The 22,873-nt window shown below is 35.7% G+C and overlaps 1 protein-coding gene across 1 annotated transcript; it reads left to right on the top strand.

The window, feature by feature from the left end:
* Positions 1 to 1,370: 1,370 nt before the first annotated feature.
* Positions 1,371 to 21,873, top strand: LOC128555014 (LYR motif-containing protein 4-like). Its single transcript, XM_053536359.1, has 3 exons — positions 1,371 to 1,460; positions 16,511 to 16,631; positions 21,045 to 21,873. Exons 1-3 carry the CDS (start codon positions 1,378 to 1,380, stop codon positions 21,114 to 21,116), a joined length of 276 nt encoding a protein of 91 aa, XP_053392334.1. The 5' UTR covers positions 1,371 to 1,377; the 3' UTR covers positions 21,117 to 21,873.
* The last annotated feature ends 1,000 nt before the right edge of the window (positions 21,874 to 22,873 follow it).

Genomic DNA, 22,873 nt, shown 5'->3' with positions numbered 1-22,873 from the left:
CTCATTTTAGTGACCCCATTTGAGGCCCCATGGAACCCATATCTTACGTCACAACGCGATGCTGATTACAACAATGTGGAAGGAGCTGAAGTTTGTGCAGTGTGAGCTTTATTTATGTCAAATATTTTCTTTAGGGAATAATGGAGCCGAAATATGAAAATGTGTCCGGAAAATGGTTCCCAACCAGTATATGAATATTGATTTGTGTCTTAAGAATTAAAGTTTAGGCAGTTAGAAAAACATCACTTTTTACAAATAATATGGACGTTCGGCGATCAATCATTCAATTTTTTATCATTTGTTAAAATAGAATATCAACAGATTTGTATACAAACACGATCTCATTCATTATATCAACTAAAAATCAGGTAAGTATTGATACCTTAAGTGAATAATATTTAAAACTTTACAAAATCATTACTTATTCATTAGGAAATTAATTACCAGAATACTAGAAAATCCCCTGACGATTCGCTAGCCGTCCGGTAACCGGACGACTAGAACGCAGGCTAGACACTTCCGGTGTCACCCCGGTATAGAAGTACTTCCGGGTCGTTGTATCCTAGAAAGTAGTTCTTTGAAATTTTGAAGTTCCCAATTTAATGCTATCCCTACTTTGACATGTTATATTCAAAATGTACATGTATTTATTGATACTGTGTACATTTTTTGTCATTTTTGATGTCTTTAACAGTTGTTTTATGTGTGTTTTTCAGGATTACATTTCTGTGCGGAAGGATTAAAAAAACTACACCAGACTGGTGGCCATGATGGATGTCAGTGGGAAATTTAAACATGGACTAGATACTTTGATGTGTAGCAAAAAAGTTCATCATTGGTGGTGGTGTTTTTCTGTGATATATTGACTGGGATAGTATTACTCTTCAGAAATACAGAGCTGTCAATGCTGCAATTTTGTTGTGAAATTCACAATCCATGTCCAAAAGTGCTTGTTTTACTATACAGCAAAGAAGTTCCGAGAAACTGTACCGGGCCGACACCTTCCTAAATAAAATGTTGTTGTTATAATGCACAGAGAGGCAAATGAGGTTTGGCAGGCTTTTCATCCACAACACTTACCGATAGCGTTTGAAGAGATTTCGCATTCTTGCATTTACTTTGCAATGTCTTGAATATATGATAATTTATCAGTGTTTATTAGATTTTGCTTTCAGTTGTTGTGCTCAGTTCAGAACAGGGTTGTCAAAATTTTACGACTTTAACTACATTTTTGAAGTACATAACTGTAAGATATTTTTCGCATATATAGCAACTAATACAATAATATAAAAGAGCAACTGTAAATGCCTTTACAATTTTAATATGTTTTAATTATATAATGTCGTAAAAGCGGTGTTTAAATACAAATCTCCAAGTATGTCAAGTACACGAGCGCAGGCTCTTAGTCTCTACAGGAGGCTAATACGGGAATGCAAAAAGTTTAATTCTTACAATTTTAGGTAATTTTTACATAAAGTTTTTAGATCGTATTTGACGACTTTCAGACGTTTCACCCCCAAGCATTTTCCTCCCCTAGACATTTCACCCCCAAGACATTTCCTCCCAGGACTTTTCACCCCCAATTTTACAAACCCTAGACTTTTCACCCCCAATTTTTAATATACTGAAAATATCGTGAAATATTTTGTTGTTTGATGTTTGAAATCTTTTTTATATATTTTGTATAGGTTGTTATGGCATTTATAAAGATAATTTGTTACTTTATGGACCATAATAATTTCTATAAAGGCAGTGGCTAGAGAACCGGAATCTGTTCCCTAGACAGCGAACTTATTCGTCCGGAACCGGTTCTCTAAGCAAAATACAGTGCATAGGCTAGGGAACCGGAATTTTATTTCTAGGCCTAAAAAAAAAATTGTTTGTTTCCAGTGACATGGCCAAAAAAAATAGGGTAGGTAGGTAGGCATTTTTTTTTTTTTTTTTTTTTAAACCTAACACTATCGTAGTTTCAAACAGGGAAATTATAAACCCTATAAACATGCATCCTATTGTTATGTTTGATTTACACCCGGATGTACAATGACTTTGATGATGTTTTAGCAATATAAAATGCCATTTGATTGTGTATTTAAATATTATGAAATAAATATTTGCTTTACATGTTTGTGTTTTGTTGTTGTTGTTTTTTCATTTCCAGATTTATAAGCCCATCCGATTAGCTCAAGGTAGAGCAGTCGATCTACGGATCAAGTGGTCATAGGATCGTTGTGTCCTATATCATTCATTCTCCGCCGCTAATTCATGTGGAGAAGTTGGCAATTACTTGCGGAGAACATGGTTTATATTTAATTAAACGTGAAACTTGAATAAAATCTTGCTGTGGATTCTCTCTTTAAATAATATAATTTTAATATTGAATATTATTCAACAACCAACATTTATATTTCAAACTAAAACCAAGTAAAAGCACACTGGCCAGGAATATGATTTGCATCTTTGATCTGCATTGAGATTAATACCATCACCCCCTACCCCAATCTAAAATTCTGGATTAACTGGAAATGCCAGACAATGAAGTTTTGACTGGTATGCCCAAATTGTGAATTATTAAAGCTGCAAGTGGTTGTTCAATGTCTTACTACTACTATAAATCCCATCTAAAACCTGACTTTTCAAGCCTCTGCAGGCCTCGACCTTAACTTTTTTCAGCAGGTCCACCAACTGCTGAAATCTAATAGACCTGCTCAGACTTTAGTGGACCTCCAAACGTCATAACTTCAGTTGACTCAAAGAAACAGGGCTTATTTCCAAAATATTTAAAAATGGAAGACTAGCAATCTGTTATCCCGAAAAATAATTATTTTGTAAAGTGTCCCAAAATATGGACACAATAATCATCATCCACCCGACGTCGACCCGTGTTGAAAGTGAAAAAAAAAAATTAACAATTATCGGTAATTATTCTGACGATAAACTAAGTAATTAGCCTTGTTTTCATCATCAATTAACACCCCCTCAAAGAGCTAAAAGAAGTGTGTCGGTATTATGGCATCTGAAGTGGAGATCAAAGCGGTATAGTTGCCCGAGATTGTCATGCATTACGTCATGTTTTCGCGCCATGTGACACATCACTGTCTAATCGTACTTTCTCAATTCCTTAAATTATTGAGAAGAAATCAATAAAAAAGTTTTTTCTTTATCTTTTTTTTAAAGCGAATGTGCAATATCCCGAATAAACTGACATGTAAATGTGTCAAACCTTGAACGATGATAGTGGATAGCCTACCTCTGTGACCTATTTGCCCTCAAGGAATTTTACATTATTGTTTGAAAAGAATATCTAACAAAGTGTTGTGTCAAAAAATACATGTACAATGAATAATTTAAAACTTATTAAAATCCGCAACAACATCATACTGCTTTATTTTAAAACCACATTTCTATTTACGTTCACGAGGTCACGTAACCTATTCTGCCGTGCTAACAGAAATCTGTTTGCCAAAAATCGTTTTACTCCATGTACAGTCGAAACTCGGTATCTCAAACTCGCTTACCTCGAAATTCCGCTTAAGTCGAAGATTTTTTCAAGTCCCGTCAAATTTCCTTCTTTATATATGTAATTCAACTTCGGTTACGTCAAAATTTGACTTACCGAGACTCCGGATGTGTCGAAAGTGATTTTCAGTCCCATCAATAAAATTCAAGTGCATTGTAAACTCGGTAAGCCGAAGTGAGAAAAATATGCGATAAAATTTCACACGTCTTTGTGAATATGATTGGTTTTTAACACATGTCCATGTTTATTGCCTAACCAGAAAGCCGTGATGCCGACATATCAAAGGTGCGGCGATTATCACACTGAGATGACATCATACTTGTTTGCACGTGCCATAATGATAATTGTTTGATGTAAACCTTAGATTTCTTTAATCAGCAGTCATTTGTTTTTGAGACGTTATGAAAATTGCTTTTAATTTAAACTAATGAATTAATTAGTTTGAGCAGTTGGGATCTTTAATAAGGATTAATTAGAGGTAATTGCGATGAGACTGTATAAAAATTAACTTCTTGGGGGAAAGCATCATTCGTTCAAAATGTCAGATCGAAATGCTGTCAATCCTCCGGCAGAGAAACATAGTACAAATAGGAAACTTGACTCAAAAACATTTGAGGTTGGTATCACTATTATTCTTCGAAAAACTGAAAACTTTGATAAACATGAACTGTATGGAATCGTGTACGCCTAAAGTGCCGACAGCGTATACACGGCATCAAGGAAACAGTTTTTATTTTTTATTAAATCTTCTCGTAATGTGTAATTATTTCGTCCATGTACGTCCCTCCTCATAACTCGAATTTCGGTTATCTCGAAATAAAAAGCACGGTCCCTTGAAATTCGAGATACCGAGTTTCGACTGTATTTAAATTGCTGCCGCTTTTTCATTATTTAAGATTTTTTAATTGTGTTTTTTTGTACATTCTGGTCAAAAGTCTGAATTTTATTACCATAGTATGTACCGTTTATTTACTTTAAGAAAGAAGTAAATAATCAAGATCGCGCTGTTAGAAATTTTACAAAACATTATATGAAAATTTTATCGTTTTTAACCCTTTACTCCATATACATTTAGCCTAATTAGGCTTATCATATCCATACAGCTTTACTGATAATCAGTACACTATCTCCATACAGGATATTGGGGGAAAATTGCAGAATTTATACCTGTGTTATTCGATTCAATATTACTATATTTAATATTGTTTTAAACACTTAGTAACCAACATAAAGTTTTTTCACAATTAAATTTTCTTTCTAATGGTACATTTTACATAAAAGTGTGATAAATATTTCTTGACATACAAAGCTTTAAACCCATTAGTTTACTTTTCTATAATAATTTTAGCTACTTTTCTATTGATGGTACTTATTTATTTCTGCATTTTTCCCCTGGTATATTAGTTACACAATGTTTTTATAAGAATAAGTGATCAAAAGCAATTTTATCAGCTTATAAAAACACTTATCAGTAAAATTTCTTAATTGGATTAACATCAAAGTTGCCTACAATTATCCATAGCACACGCCAATTATCCAAAGATCACCCCAATCAACCATACCCCACACTGATAGGTAATATACAGACATATGTCATAAAATTCCTTAGTGCAGCAGGTAATTAGCTGTTAATTTGTCTTCAGGGTAAACCAGACCAATATGTATTTGCAACAGTTACTTTTTTAATCCATCATAAATTGTATATTTTTTATATAAATCCATTGAAAAAAAAAGTTCCGCTTTCTAGATCACCTGGGAAATGCAGAAACCTAGAAAAAATTTACAGTACTATTTTTAGCTTGCACAAATTCACAATTTGTACAAATAAGTACTACACAAATTCATAATTTGTAAAGATAAACTTGGAGGTATAATTAGCCTTGATCAGGCTAATTCTAGCTCAAGATGAAACTTTCCTCACAGTAATTTTCCATAAATACACTACCTCATTTCAGGTTTAAATTACCATTAAAAATCAAATATAAACCATATATTTTTTTGACAGATATCATTTGTACATGTTTTAAAATTTACAAAAATGCTTTTGTGGGATTCCTTGATGTTGTACTTTATTCATAATTTGCTTTTAAACTTGAAGGCGTCAAAAAGAGTATCTATCAGGGAATGGATAGAGGTGGTAAAAAGGGTATCTATCAGGGAATGGATAGAGGTGGTAAAAAGCGTATCTATGGAGTAAAGGGTTAAAGAATTTTGCCTACATTCCTGTGGATATCTTATTAAAATTGTTATAGAACTCAAACTGTATTAGTTCTCAAGCGGTGTTGAAAATTTGAAGCAATTATATTAAAAAATGAATGCACTATGCGCGTTTTTTGTGTCAAAAGTAACCGCGATGTAAATTAGATATTACGATAGGGCGCACGTGCTTGTGGAATGGAAAATTACCAGCAGGACGTTTTAATATTTTTACGATTCGCGGGTAAATTCCAGTCAATCCAGGTAATTTTGCGTGATGTAATTTCTCAATTGGTAAAGTTACCACCAAAAAACCACTGGCCCGATCGGTGGAGTAGTCCATTCGTGCAAAGAGCTATAAAAATAATAATATACTTATTTGCAAAAATATGCGGCCCGATTTTACCGCTAAAAAAGTTTAGGGTCGGCAGTAAAAAAATAGGGTAGGTCGGGTCACCGGAAACAAACAATTTTTTTTTTACGCCCTATGCATAATGCTGTCAAAATCCACTTGTTTTCTTGGTAAGTGTCATGCATATTATTATCTTAATTAATTTTACCATGCCCTTGCGTTTATCTCCGTTTACTGTCTCCAAAAGTGTACTGCCGCATACCGTGTCCGCCATATTGTAATGATACAAACTAGTACGAACTACTTTGCTGTTTTTTTGTTTTTGTTTTTTTTTTAAATGTTATTTGCTTTAAACATGTACTATGTTTAAATTGTTTAAATATGAAATAATATTGATTTCTATTAGCGTCATTACATGTTTATAGATGTACAAACTAACTTAATCCCCATTAAAACTTCCTGCGGATTCTTTGATCACTTAAAATACTGGTTTGTAACACCTCGGCACTTCACGTTTAAAGATATGTGATCAATACAAATTAACAGAAATTACTTAATTTGTTTTTAATTGTTTCTTTTATTTTATTGTACCTTTTAAGTTTAAATTTCAAGTTTATTTCGGCTTGCTTCAATGCCGACGATTTCCGCATTCATTCGTACTAGTTTATTTTATCATTCCAATATGGCGGACAGTATGCGGTGAGTACACTTTTGGAGACACAGTAAACACAAATAAATGAAAGGGCATGGCTTGCTGAGATGGCAAAATTAATCAAGATAATAACATGCATGATACTTACCAAAAGAAACAGTGAATTTCGGCGGCTTTATGCATAGAAATAAAATTCCGGTTCCCTAGCCTATGCACGGTAGTTTGGCTAGAGAACCGGTTCCAGACGAATAAGTTCGCTGTCTAGGGAACCGATTCCGGTTCTCTAGCCACTGCCTTCTATAAAATGTACACTGAATTTGGAAGTGGCTATTCCTACGGTCCCTGAGAATAGCCTCACAGGCTATTCCTATGGCTCTTCCGTAAGAATAGTGAAATAGCCCTCAGGTGGCTATTCCTACGGCTCTAAAGACAGTTTTGTATGTCCATCTTGTATTGTATTGTACTGAATTAATTCAACTGGTATATTTTCGAACAAATTGTTTACTTTTGTCAATCTTTATTTATCTTTTCTATTTTTATATGTCTTATCACCGAGACATGAAGCGAACATACAATGTGTAACATGATATTCAAAACATGATGTAAACATGGTAAACTTAAAATAATGACATATTTATTGCTCACACTATTATCATTACATTAATTGAATTGATTGATTTGTTGCATATATCTATACATATATATCATTCGATGACAACAATATTACACATAGACATAAATTAGCCTTTTCCATTATTCGAAATCACTTCCTGTTCTCTCGGTGTGATACTGAAAAGTAAACAATTTGTTCAAAAATATAACATTTGAATTATTTCAGTACAATGCAATTCAGTATGGACATACGAAACTGTCTTTAGAACCGTAGGAATAGCCACCTGTGGGCTATTTCACTATTCTTACTGGACAGCCGTAGGAATAGCCCATGAGGCTGTTCTTACGGGACCGTAGGAATAGCCACTTCCACTGAATTTAGGGTAACATACATGTACATGTAGTCAACTTAATCAATTGATCTTTTTAAATGTCAATTTGTTGAGATTTCTTAATGATTAATGTTTTTTCTATGTTATTCAAATGGATTCAAGTTTTAATTATGTAATCTAATAATGAAATATATGAGTAGATTTAGATTATAGGAATAAGTGTTAAAATATAAATGGATTAACTGGCTAACCTGTAGTATATCAAACTTTAATTAATCTAAACATTGACTGATCTTATGAAAATCAAAAACAAACAAAATTATGCTCATCTCTCAAAAATGAAATTAGTTTTTATGTCGAAAGCCCGATCGGGCAATGCTACCAGCCTGCCAAACACCTTGCGGGAACATAGACGTTTTGCGCTCAAAATCATAAAGAGAAAGAATACAAAAAAAAGATAATCAATATTTAGTATAAACAACTCATAAAATTTGAAGTATTGAAATTTTGACCCTCATCTTTCTATAATATTTCCACGCGCCACCATTAATATATCGTTTTTAAAAAGATTATACTACTGGTACTGATGATAAACTCAGACAGATGATAAAGTCGACCACTTCCAAATTATTCAATTGCAATTGGTTTTTAGCTCACCTGAGCACGAAGTGCTCAAAGGTGAGCTTTTGTGATCGCCCTGTGTCCGTCATCGTCCGTCCGTCTGTCGTCGTCAACAATTTGACTGTTAACACTCTAGAGGTCACAATTTTTGCCCAATCTTAATGAAACTTGGTCAGAATGTCATCCTCAATAAAATCTTGGATGAGTTCGATATTTGGTCATCTGGGGTCAAAAACTAGGTCACCAGGTCAAATCAAAAGGAAAGTTTGTTAACACTCTAGAGGTCACAATTTTGGCCCAATCTTAATGAAACTTGGTCAGAATGTTACCCTCAATAAAGTCTTGGATGAATTCAATATTGGGTCATCTGGGGTCAAAAACTAGGTCACTAGGTCAAATCAAAGGAAAAGCTTGTTAACACTCTAGAGGTCACAATTTTGGCCGAATCTTAATGAAACTTTGTCAGAATGTTACTGTCAATAAAATCTTGGACAAGTTCGATATTGGGTCATCTGGGTCAAAAACTAGGTCACCAGGTCAAATCAAAGAAAAAGCTTAGGTCACAATTTTAGCCCAATCTTAATGAAACTTGGTCAGAATGTTATCCTCAATAAAATCTTGGACAAATTTGATATTGGGTCATCTGGGGTCAAAAACTAGGTCATCAGGTCAAGTCAAAGGAAAAGCTTGTTAACATTCTGGAGGTCACAATTTTGGCCCAATCTTAATGAAACTTGGTCAGAATGTTACTCTCAATAAAATCTTGTACGAGTTTGATATTGGGTTATCTTGGTTCAAAAACTAGGTCACCAGGTCAAATCAGAGGAAAAGCTTTTTAACACTCTAGAGGCCACATTTATGACTGTATCTTCATGAATCTTGGTCAGAATGTTAATCTTGATTGTCTCAAGGTCCAGCTTGAATCTGGGTCTCAAGGTCCAGTTTGAATCTGGGTCATGTAGGATCAAAAATTACGTCACCAAGTCAAATCAAAGGAAAAGCTAGTCAACACTGTAGAGGCCACATTTATGACCATATCTTAATGAAACTTCAGAACAGGGTTGTCAAAATTTTACGACTTTAACTACATTTTTGAAGTACATAACTGTAAGATATTTTTCGCATATATAGCAACTAATACAATAATATAAAAGAGCAACTGTAAATGCCTTTACAATTTTAATATGTTTTAATTATATAATGTCGTAAAAGCGGTGTTTAAATACAAATCTCCAAAAATAGGGAGCAGTTTTGAAATTTAGAGAGAAGTTTAGCAGACGTGAGCACGACATTGCTTACACACTTAAAGGCATCGCCACAGTGGCAGCCATTTGACTCAAAATTTTATAACAAATTTTCATAGAAAAAAAGATGACTAAGTGGTAACAATAAAGTCAATAATTTTGTCATAATTATGTTCTAAATATCTATGTGAACATATGCAAGTAAAAGGATGTGCATTTCACTACCTGTATTCCCGTGCGAAAAAAGAACAGGAAATCCTGGGATTATCCCAGGAAGTCCCAGGACTATCCTGGGATAATGTCCTGAAATTATCTCAGGAATTCCTGGGATAGTCCTGGGACTTTTCACGCCGTTAAATGGGAATGGGACAATCCCAGGATTTTCCTATGAACAGGAAAAAACAGGACATCAGAACTATTATTAATTATATTGTCCTGTTCTCAGGAAATCCCAGGAATTCTTGAAGTCAGGATATCCCAGGACAATTGTCCTGTCTTCAGGAAATCCCAGGAATTCCTGTTGTCAGGACATTTCAGGACAATTGTCCTGTCTTCAGGAAATTCCAGGAATTCCTGATCAGGAAATCTCAGGACAATTGTCCTGTCTTCAAGGAACCCTAGAACCTTGTAAACATGATTTGAAATTCACTTTGGCGGGAAATACAGTTAAGAAACTGACTGTTAAATTTAAATAAAATTTATGTGAACAGTAAGAGTATCCTGCAAGGATTATCATTTCCTAATATCAAAAATATTTTGTAGTTAAAAAGCATTCATCATGTACATAATCTGTCATAGCAGAAATATTAATTTCTTGGCACATCATAAATCAGCTCAAATATGTGCAGTCATGTCAAAAAATATAGGAGAAAATACTACAATTTAGTCTAAAATCATCAAATTATGAGCTTCATATTGAGCAAAAAGCTCTTATCATTCTATGATCTGTTCACTAGAGTGAAAATGTCTTTGATCAAACATGTACAGATAACCTAAAGTGTAGTAACACATTTTTGACTAATTTTAAAGAAAAATACTTCCTATATAACACTGTTTTGTAAAATCATTAAATGAAGGAGTACATTATGTATCATTTCTAAAAGTTTATACAGAAATAATATGCTAACTTACCACAAATATAGAATATATTCCTGTTATACTGAAAACACTATAATCACATGTGCTTAATGATACAGTTTCTCCCAAAATATGGGTCTTCCACACCAGGATGTAATTAACTTACTAGACCATTACAAGATCATGTTTCAAATTAATTACCTTTTTTTCAATATGTATCTTTTAGTAAAAGTCCTGTCTTTTTCCTGTGAACAGGACAAATTTTCTATCAAAAGTCCTGTCTTTTAGTGTTAAAGTCCTGTCTTCAGGACTTTCTTGCAGCCTTGCTATAAGAATCCCAGGATATCCCAGGATAATCCTGGGACTTCCTGAGAACAGGAAAATATTTCTGCATGGGTTATGCCTTGATATTTTTCTCCGGCCAAAATGACTAAATTTTGCAATTTTACGTGCAGTCAAACTCGATAATATTCAATACATTTAAAAGATAATTACAGCCAATTGTGAGCAGACCGTGAAGAACAAAGTCTTAAGAAATTATTTTGAAATTTTACCTGATTACTGAATTATACAGAAAAATCCCAACACCATAAATTTATCCAATTTGTGTTATCTTTTCACACATAATTTACACGTATATAAACAGGTGATATTATAGGACCTTTTGTGTATAGGTTTACCTAGATAGCTGTGGTCAGTAATGCATGTACAAACAACATTTTAAATTAAATTTACATGGGGTTGTCTTTTTGTGTCTAATGCAACAACCAGGAACAATTTTGACAAAAATCCATAAGAGTTTGCAGCATTAAAATGAACTAAATTTTGTCTTTGCAATATTTTTTATATTGGAGTTTGACTGTACATAAGATTTCAATATTTTGGGGTAAACTTTCGATCTAAACGAGACTCAAACATTTTACAAGCGGCATATGTACTATAAATCATCATATGCTTCTATGTTGATGATAATTTGACCGGCTGTTAAGGCTTTAGTGCAATTTTCAAGGGAAAAATACTCTGCCTTAAAATATGAACTGATATTGAGTTGTGACTGTGGCGATGCCTTAAATAACAATGACATTGTTTATTCAACTTTATTTTTAAAAATATCTATTTCTGATATATAGATAAAGACAATACAATGTTTCAACAGTGCATAAATCATTGATAACAGTGCATAAATCATTGATAACAGTGCATAAATCATTGATAACAGTGCATAAATCATTGAAACCATAACACAATACATCTTGCATCATCAAGCAAGCGGTAGTACACAATACATCTAACATCAAGCAACCAGTACTACACAATACATAGGTCTGATCTGTCATCAAGCAACCAGTACTTAGCATTTCCTGGCTTTCTTCCTCCATAGGAGGACAGCTTTATCTATATTGAAGTCTTTCAAAGGTGGCCCTTCCTCTGAAACTCTCATCAACCTGTTCAAAGTTTCATTGTTCAGGTTTGTGCGCAGTCTGGACTTAATTCTGTTTTGGGTTGAAAACCCACGCTCACATGTAACACTGCTTACAGGAATCACGCAACACATTTTAAGGCATGTATATATAGTGGGTAACATGGACTCATGATCTTTTGTAACTTTTAAGCAAACCTCATGCAAGTTCAAGTCTTTATAACTTCCAGTGACAAGTCTATTATAGGTAACATACTCTGATCTCAATTTAACAGGGTCAACATCAAAATGCTTTGCCAATTTCAATATTTCCTCTTTCCCAAAAGTTGATAAACATGACACATTTTTAGCTCATCTGATTTTTAAAAAAAAATGATGAGTTATTGTCATCACTTGATTGGTGTTGGCATCAGCATTGCCTGGTTAAATTTTATGTTTAGGTCAGCTTTTCTCCTAAACTATCAAAGCTATTGCTTTGAAACTTGCAACACTTGTTCACCATCATAAGCTGACCCTGCACAGCAAGAAACATAACTCCATCCTGCTTTTTTGCAAGATTTATGGCCCCTTTTGTACTTAGAAAATATCAGATTTCTTGGTTAAGTTTTATGTTTAGGTCAACTTTTCTGCTAAACTATCAAAGCTATTGCTTTGAAATTTGCAACACTTGTTCACCATCATTAGCTGACCCTATACATCAAGAAACATAACTCCATCCTGCTTTTTGCAAGAATTATTGCCCCTTTAGGACTTAGAAAATCAGTTTTCTTGGTTGAGTTTTATGTTTAGGTCAGCTTTTCTCCTAAACTATCAAAGCTATTGCTTTAAAACTTGCAGCACTTGTTCACCATCATAAGCTGACCATGTACAGCAAGAAACATAACTCCATCCTGCTTTTTACAAGATTTATGGCCCCTTTTGGACTTCGAAAATATCAGATTTCTTGGTTAAGTTTTATGTTTAGGTCAACTTTTTCTCTTAAACTATCAAAGCTATTGCTTTAAAACTTGCAACACTTGTTCACCATCATAAGCTGACCCTGTACATCAAGAAACATAACTCCATCCTGCTTTTTGCAATAATTATTGCCCCTTTTGGACTTAGAAAATCAGTTTTCTTGGTCGAGTATTATGTTTAAGTCAGCTTTTCTCATAAACTATCAAAGTTATTGCTTTAAAACTTGCAACAGTTTTTCACCATCATAAGCGGACCCTGTACATCAAGAAACATAACTCTGTCCTGCTTTTTGCAAGAATGATGGCCCTTTTTAGACTTAGAAAATCATGGGTAGGACAATATTTCTATTATACAAAAAAATCAAATGAGCGTCAGCACCACAGTGACCCGCAAGGCAGTGTTCTTGTTCTTAAGTACATTTGGATCCAGTACACTTAGCACTTCCAACATTCCAAGATCACCAAACCTATTTCTAAGATTTTCTACTATCTTTGCAATGTATTGCTCAGTATCTCTGTTCACCATTTCTTTCTGAATATCTACATATTTCAAATGAACACAGTTTGTATTGTCACTAACCCCATTCAGCAAAATGTCATCATCATCATCATACTCATCAAACCCTCCAAACCCATTAACATTTTTAGCCCGCCATCATCAGATGGTGGGCTATTCAAATCACTCTGCGTCCGTGGTCCGTCCATCCGTCCGTCAGTCCGTCCGTTAACAATTTCTCGTTATCGCATCTCCTCAGAAATTACTGGGGGGATTTTGACCAACTTTGTCAGAATGATGTATTGGTACCCTAGTTGTGTCCCCCTGAAAATCAGACTGGTTCAACAATTTTTTTAGTGAGTTATTGCCCTTTGTTTATTTCTATAATTTCTATAGATTTATATAGGGAAAAACTTTGAAAATCTTCTTGTCCAAAACCACAGGGCCTAGGGCTTTGATATTTGGTATGAAGCATCATCTAGTGGTCCTCTCCCAAGATGATTCAAATTATTTCCCTGGGGTCTAATATGGCCCCGCCCCATGGGTCACATGGTTTATATAGACTTATATAGGGAAAAACTTTGAAAAACCTCTTGTCCAAAACCACAGGGCCTAGGGCTTTGATATTTTGTATGTGACATCATCTAGTGGTCTTCTACTAAGATTGTTCAAATTATCCCCCTAGGGTCAAATATGGCCCCGCCCGGGGTCACATGATTTACATAGACTTATATAGGGAAAAACCTTGAAAATCTTCTTGTCCAAACCATAAAGCCTAGGGCTTTGATATTTGTAATGTAGCATTATCTAGTGGTTCTCTACCAAGTTTGTTTAAATTATCCCCCTAGGGTCAAATATGGCCCCGCCCCGGGGGTCACATGGTTCATATAGACTTATATAGGGAAAAGCTTTTAAAATCTTCTTGTCAATAACCTACAACATTCAAATTTGGACCACATGTATGGTTTTGAGTAGCAAGATGAACCTTGACATGAGTTGACCTTGGTTTTGACCTAGTGACCTACTTTCACATTTCTGTAGCTACAGCCTTCAGATTTGGACCACATGCATAGTTTTGTGCACCGAAAAAAACTTTGACCTTGACATTGACCTAGTGACCTACTTTCACATTTTTGAAGGTAAAGGCTTCAAATTTGGACCACATGCATAGTTTTGTGTTCCGAAATGAAATTTGACCTTGATTTTCACCTAGTGACCTACTTCCACATTTCTCAAGCTACAGCCGTCAAATTTGGACCACATGCATAGTTTTGTGTACCAAAACAAACTTTGACCTTGAGATTGACCTAGTGACCTACTTTAACATTTTTGAAGGTACAGGCTTCAAATTTGGATCACATGCATAGATTTGTGTTCTGAAATGAAATTTGACCTTGATTTTGACCTGGTGACCTACTTTCACATTTTTCAAGCTACAGCCTTCAAATTTGGACCACTTGCGTAGTTTTGTGTACTGAAATAAACTTTGACCTTAAGACTGACCTAGTGACCTACTTTCAAATTTCTCAAACTACAGCCTTCAAACTTGATACACATGCATAGTTCTGTGTACAAAGAACTTTGTCCTTGAAATTGATTTAGTGACCTACTTTCACATTTCTCAAGCTACAGTTTTCAAATTTGGACCACATGCATGGACCACATGCACAGTGTTGTGTACGGAAATGAAATTTGACGTTGAGCTAATCAATAAGTCTTGAAATTTGGAACACTCAAAAATGGCACATTGGTGGGCGCCAAGATCACTCTGTGATCTCTTGTCTGATACATTTTCTTTAGCTACAGAAGCTTTGTTTCTGACAAAGGTCTTACTTACACATATTTTGTATTGTCTTCTTCTGAGCTCAGAAAGCCTAACAGTTTATCCATGTAAACACCTTCAGCCTCCAGTAGGTCTTCCAAGGCCTCACAAGTAGCAGACACAGCTGGGCTTATTCTGCTGAAATCAAATGCACTGGTTTGAAATGTCTTACTTAGTCTTCCATTGAAAGGTAATATGTCCATCAACAAGTGTGTAAAACCTATAAACTTGTACTGTACAACTTCGTTTAATAGTCCTTTTGTTGGTTACAGCTTCATGTTCAAGTCCTACAACTAATGCAGGATACGAGCAGTACAAAACTTCAACAACATTCTGAAGTGAAAGCCATCGGACTGAATGGATGTTGGCAAACTTCAGGGATGGCAGATTTAGCAGAGACTGAATTTCTGATAATTTATTGGACCTCAAGGCAGAATTGGAGAAGTAGTAGAATACATTTGTGACTGTTCTACTGTATGATTCCAGTTCAGGGATAGATTTTGTAGCTTGGGAAGTAGCTAGAGAACAAGGATGAGCAGCACAATTTGCACCAATTAAAGAGGGAGCAAAGTCTTTCAGTCTTTTAACATGACCAAAATTGAGGGGAGTTGTCTGGGGGAAAAGTTGACTGTACATGCTGCTCAATGTTAGAGTGTCAGCTTTGAGTGTGGAAGGTCAATGTTTGAAAATTGCCGTGTCATATAAAGACGGGGTATGAAAAGTGGGGGCCAGGAAAAGGAGGACCAAAAATGACCAAAATTGGGGGGAGTTGTCTGGGGGAAAAGTTGACTGTACATGCTGCTCAATGTTAGAGTGTCAGCTGTGAGTGTGGAAGGTCAAGGTTTGAACTGTGTCGTACAAACACCTGAAAAATTGTACCGGTTGCTCCCTTGCTTGGCAGTCCCTTTACCTTTCAGTCATAGGACATGCATGTCTCGGGTCTCTGTTCATAGTGTTTCCATTTTTGGTGATGAACTCTGTGCTAATGTGTTTTCTCCATTGTGCTGTCAAAGAATCACCATTATGCTTCTACTTCTACAGAATACTCTGCACAAACAATGGATTATTTTATGGCAGAGGCTATTGTACTGTCATATCCATATGTAATAGTCAGTTTTGGTGAAACCACTTAATTTCATGCCCACAAAATTAAATGCCTTTGCAGTAATACAAAAATGATATTTTGGTATGACTTTTGCTTTTGATTTTTCAGAATGTATGCACTTGAGAAAACACGCTATGAGTTCCGTGCTAATAAAGAAGTGACAGATCAGCAACAAGTATTAGCTCTGCTTGGTAAAGCGCAAGAAAATCTAGATATTACAAAGAGACAGGTACAGATTTTATATTTCAACCTATAAAAGCTTGCCTCCATATTTATGGATGTATTGTGGCAGAGGATCTTTGAGTTGCCCTTTTCCATCTGTATGAATTTGTGTCATGAATATCTAAAAAAATATTGACCTTGATTCATCAAACCTCACAGGATTTTTATTCGGCATGTGAAGTTGTGCACCAGGTGTTTTATTTGATTTCACAGAGCCACACCAAAGTTACGGCCCTTGACTTTGTCAAAAATATGCATAAAATGGTGCAAAAGTTTGTGTTGCCTGCATCTAAAAATGTATTTGACTGGAGAGTCATAAAACATTATGGGATTGTAATTATGTCCCCCTTGGAACAAAGAGGGGTGTATTAATTTGCAGATGTTGTTTGGTCGGTATGTAGACCAATCTGTTTCCGGATGATAACTCTAGAAGGCTTTGGCCAAGGATCATGAAAGTTGATAGAAGGTTGGCCATAACCAGCACATGACCCCTATTGATTTTGAGATCAGTAGGTCAAAGGTCAAGGTCACAGTGACCACAAACAGTTAAACGGTTTCCAGATGATAACTCGAGAACGCTTGGGCCCAGGATCATGAACATTGATAGGGAGGTTGGTCTTGAGCAGCAGATGACCCCTATTGATTTTGAGGTCAAAGGTCAAGGTCGAGGTGACCCATAACAGTTAAACAGTTTCTGGATGATAACTCAAAAACACTTGGGCCTAGGATCATGAAAGTTGATAGGGAGATGAATCATGACTTGTAGATCTGACCCCTATTGATTTTAAGGTCAGTAGGCCAAATGTCAAGGTCACAGTGACCCGGAACAGTTAAACCATTTCCGGACGATAACTTGAGAATGCTAGGCATAGGATCAGGAAACTTATTAGGGAGGTTGATCATGATCAGCAGATGCCTCCTATTGATTTTGAGGTCAATAGGTCAAAGGTTACATTGACCCAGAACAGTAGAACTTTTGTGTACGGTGACCAAATGATTTCTGTTCCTTGTACAATTACTGAATGCATCAAGAGGAGCATTTCGTGTTCTACGAGCTCTTTTATTATGCCCTCTTCGAAGAAGGAGGGGTATATTGTTTTGCAGATGTCGGTAGGTCGGTCGGAATGTAGACCAATCCGTTTCTGGATGATAACTCAAGAACGCTTGGGCCTAGGATCATGAAAGTTGATAGGAAGGTTGGTCATTACCAGCAGATGACCCCTAATAATTTTGAGATCTATATGTCAATGGTCAAGGTCACAGTGACCCTGAATAGTAAAACGGTTTCCGGATGGTAACTCAATACCACTTGGCTTAGGATCATGGAAGTTGATAGGGAGGTTGGTCATGACAAGCAGATGACCCCTATTGATTTTAAGGTCAGTTTGTCAAAGGTCAAGGTCACAGTGACCCTGAACAGTTAAACGGTTTCCGTATGATTACTCAAGAACGCTTAGGTCTAGGGTCATGAAAGTTCGTAGGGAGGTTGATCATGACCAGCAGATAGGCCCTATTGATTTTGAGGTCAGTATATCAAAGGTCAATGTCACAGTGACCCTGAACGGTTAAACGGTTTCCGTATGATTACTCAAGAACGCTTAGGTCTAGGGTCATGAAAGTTCCAGTGACCAGGAACAGTAAAATGGTTTCTGGGCAATAACTCGAGAACACTTGGGCCTAGTTTCAGGAAAATTGATAGTGAGGTTGGTCATGACCAGCAGATGACCCCTATTGATTTTGAGGTCATTAGGTCAAAGGTCAAGGTCACATTGGCCAGGAACAGTTAAACGGTTTCTGACCTTCTTGTCCAAAACCACAGGGCCTAGGGCTTTTATATTTGGTATATAGCCAAATCTAGTGGTCCTCTACCAAGATTGTTCAGATTATTTCCCTGGGGTCAAATATGGCCCCACCCCAGGGGTCACATGGTTTATATAGACTTAATTAGGAAAAAACTTTGAAAAACCTCTTGTCCAAAACCACAGGGCCTAGGACTTTGATATTTTGTATATGACATCATCTAGTGGTCCTCTACTAAGATTGTTCAAATTATTCCCCTAGGGTCAAATATGGCCCGCCCAGGGAGTCAGATGATTTACATAGACTTATAGAGGGAAAAACTTTGAAAATCTTCTTGTCCAAACCACAAAGACTAGGGCATTGATATTTGTAATGTAGCATCATCTTGTGGTTCTCTACCTAGTTTGTTCAAATTATCCCTCTAGGGTCAAATATGGCCCCGCCCCGGGGGTCACATGGTTCATATAGACTTACATAGGGAAAAACTTAAAATCTTCATGTCCATAACCTACATCATTCAAATTCGGACCACATGTATAGTTTTCAGTGGCAACATGAACCTTGACATGAGTTGACCTTGATCTTGACCTAGTGACCTACTTTCACATTTCTGTAGCTACAGCCTTCAAATTTGGACCACATACATAGGTTTGTGAACCAAAAACAAACTTTGACCTTGTTATTGACCTAGTGACCTACTTTCACATTTCTCAAGCTACAGCCTTCAAATTTGGACCACATGCATAGGTTTGTGAACCAAAAACAAACTTTGACCTTGTTATTGACCTAGTGACCTACTTTCACATTTCTCAAGCTACAGCCTTCAAATTTGAACCACATGCATATTTTTGTGTACTGAAATGAATTTTGATCTTGAGATTGACCTAGTGACCTACTTTCACATTTCTGAAGGTACAGGCTTCAAATTTGGACCACATGCATAGTTTTGTTTTCAGAAATAAAATTTGACCTTGATTTCAACCTAATGACCTACTTTCACATTTCTCAAGCTACAGCCTTCAAATTTGAACCACATGCATAGTTTTGTGTACCAAAATGAACTTTGATCTCGAGATTGACCTAGTGACCTTCTTCCATATTTCTCAAGCCACAGCTGTCAAATTTGGAACACATGCACAGTGTTTTGTACTGAAGTGAAATTTGACCTTGATTTTGACCTTGAGACCTTAAAATTTGGAACATTCAGAAATGGCTCAGTGGTGGGCGCCAAGATCACTCTGTGATCTCTCGTTAGGTTAATAGGTTAAAGGTCAAGGTAAGATTGAACCAGAACAGTAGAACTTTTGTAATTACAGTGAGCATATAATTTCTGTTCCTTGTGCAATTACTGACCCGCCCGCTTAGCTCAGTAGGTAGAGTGTCGGTCTACGAATCGCGGGATCGTGAGTTCGATCCTCGGGCGGGGCGTATGTTCTCCGTGACTATTTGATAAACGACATTGTGTCTGAAATCATTAGTCCTCCACCTCTGATTCATGTGGGGAAGTTGGCAGTTACTTGCGGAGAACAGGTTTGTACTGGTACAGAATCCAGGAACACTGGTTAGGTTAGCTGCCCGCCGTTACATGACTGAAATACTGTTGAAAAACGGCGTTAAACCCAAAACAAACATACAAATTGTGCAATTACTGAATGCATCAAGGGGGGCATTTCATGTTCAAGGAGCTCTTGTTACATTTGAAGTTGTGCACCTGAGTTTCTGTTTGGGATTTCAGTCTGCCAGACCAGAATTATGGTGGAATTTATGTTGCATATATCTTAAAAATGTTTGACCTGGTGTCATTAAACCTTTAGGAATATTATTGTGCATGTAAATTTGTGCACCAGAGTTTTGTTTTGGTTTCCACTCTGCAAGACCAGAGATATGGGCCTTCACAGACTTAGTCCAAAATATGCGTAAGGGCACAAAAGTTTGTATCACTTGTATCTCAAAAAGAATTTGACCTAAAACATTAGAGGTTGTTATATAGCATGTGTTGGATACCTGGTGTTCTGTTTCACTCAGCCTGATCAGAAGTATGGTCTTTGACTTAGTTAAAAATGCGTATGTTGCACTTACCTTAAAAAATATTTCACCAAGAGTAATAAATAAAACCATGTACAGTGACAGGAAGGAGCAGGAGTGTATGTGTTGTATGTTGGGGGGTGGGGGGGGGAGCATGAATGTCCTATGACCACACATCTAGTTTATCTCTAAAATGTCAATTGTTAATTAGTTATGTTTAATAAAAAGTAAAATCATTGTGATTCAGAGAGTTGTAAGGCAATTTTTTTTTCAGATCCTAAGATATACAAAAAGTACTATGTTAATAAACATTTGATTTGAAATACATGTAGAAAGAAATATAACTTACATCACTCGGTACCATGTTTTTAGAATTTCAACTCCTATATGATATTGATTTATTTACAGCAGTATCTGTTGTGATATTATAATTTTGTGGACTGTCAATTCATGAAATCAAATAATGAATAAATAAAAAAAAACAGTTTTTGTATTCACAAATGAAGAGCCATTTTGGTAGAAACCATGAGATTTTATTGCACATTGCAAACAAACTTTAAATATTTTATAGTAGATACAACTTACTGTATTTCAGGTTTTGATAGGACAGATGTATGGCGAGGGACATTTGATCATTGAAAATCCAGAGTATATGAAGAAGTCTTGATGTACATATTCCTTAGCTCAAATTCATAAAATAAATAAGTTCTGCCAATGATATTTAAGTTTATTCAAAATGTAGAGTGATACCAAAGAGAAACATTGTGTTACGATTTTTGTTAATTCAATGACTGTTGTTATAAATACCATAAGAGAGTATGGTGCTGCAGATGAAGTGATGGAAATATTCAGATCAGATTTGGATTTTGTCATGTGTCAGCTTTGATGTAAAATCAAGTTTTACTTGTTGTTATTTAATCACTACTGTTGTGGATCTTTATTAAACAGTTATTCTGACATTGTTATAGTTAAACACAATCTGTCCTTAAAGAAATTTGACTTATTTGTTATACTAAAACCTGGCGGTTTCTGCACATACAATTGGATAATTATGTGGCTTGGAAAACAATAGAAAACAGTAGCTAGATTTCTTTTACATGGCAAAAAATAGACAGAACCAAGGAGTAGCCACCTAACTGTAATTGGAAGTACATATTATATAAAATTAAAAAAAATATTTTAGCTAGAATTATCAAACCTCATATAGTTGTTGATTAGTTTTGACCTTTGCTAACATTTAGTATTATACCCCCTTTTTAGCTCCACTATTCGGAAAAATAGGGGTGCTATTCTACTCGCCCTGGCTTCGGCATCGGTGAAGGCGTTGGCGTGAGCTTTCTTAGTAAAAGTTTTTTGGCAATCTTTGTTAGCTCACCTGAGCACAAAGTACTCAGAGGTGAGCTTTTGTGATCACCCTGTGTCCGTCGTCGTCTTGTCCGTCGTTGGCGTCGTCAACAGTTTGACTGTTAACACTCTAGAGGTCACAATTTTGGCCCAGTCTTAATGAAACTTGGTCAGAATGTTACTCTCAATAAAATCTTGGACGAGTTCAATATTGGGTCATCTGGGGTCAAAAACTGGGTCCGGATGACCCATTTCCGAACTTGACCTAGATTTCATCACGGTAATCATTCTGACCAAAAATCATGAAGATCAATTGAAAAATACAGCCTCTATCGCATACACAAGGTTTTTCTTTGATTTGACATAGTGACCTAGTTTTTGACCCAGATGACCCGTTTTCGAACTTGGCCTAGATTACATCAGGGTAATCATTCTGACAAAATTTCATGAAGATCAGTTGAAAAATACAGCCTCTATCGCATACACAAGCTAAATGTTGACAGACAGACGACAGACACCGAACATTGAGCGATCACAATAACTCACCTGAGCATTGCTCAGGTGAGCTAAAAACAGTCCAAGTATAAAGATTTGTGCTAAACTTAAATTAGAAATATTTTTAATTTCAGGTCATTATGTTTTGAAGTACCAAAGATATGTCTATAAAAAAGCTTTCGAAAAAATTTAACATGAAAATAAAAAGAAAAACAAGAGGTTCATGATGACCCTGAATCGCTAACCTGAATAATATGAGCTACGTGTTTCAAATGTCAAACTAATTACATTTGTATTTTTAGAATTTTTTTTTTGGAAGATTTTATGATGTACACTCAAGTAACTCCTGGGGCAGGGCCAATTTTACCCCGGGGGTCATGATTTGAACACAGTTTGTAGAAGTCTAATAGGCAATATTACATATCAAATATCTAAGATTTAGGCCTTCTGGTTTATTTTAAGCAAATTTATGAAGAATCTGGATCATGTTTTGAGCTACATGTTTCAAATGTCAAACTGATGATGTAATACAAATGTAATATATCAAATATCTAAGATCTAGGCCTTCTGGTTTATTTTTAGCAA

This window comes from Mercenaria mercenaria, unplaced genomic scaffold (assembly GCF_021730395.1).
Source record: "Mercenaria mercenaria strain notata unplaced genomic scaffold, MADL_Memer_1 contig_94, whole genome shotgun sequence".
Lineage (NCBI taxonomy): Eukaryota > Metazoa > Mollusca > Bivalvia > Venerida > Veneridae > Mercenaria > Mercenaria mercenaria.
Note: the sequence above shows the minus strand (reverse complement) of the source record. Positions and strands in the feature narration are given on the sequence as shown.

Excerpts from the sequence above, each read along its gene's own strand:
- LOC128555014 (XM_053536359.1), top strand. The coding sequence starts at position 1,378 with ATGTCAAGTACACGAGCGCAGGCTCTTAGTCTCTACAGGAGGCTAATA. Across the intron at positions 1,461-16,510 it reads TTTAATTCTTACAATTTTAG|AATGTATGCACTTGAGAAAA; the intron begins GTAATTTTTACA and ends TTGATTTTTCAG. Across the intron at positions 16,632-21,044 it reads TAGATATTACAAAGAGACAG|GTTTTGATAGGACAGATGTA; the intron begins GTACAGATTTTA and ends ACTGTATTTCAG.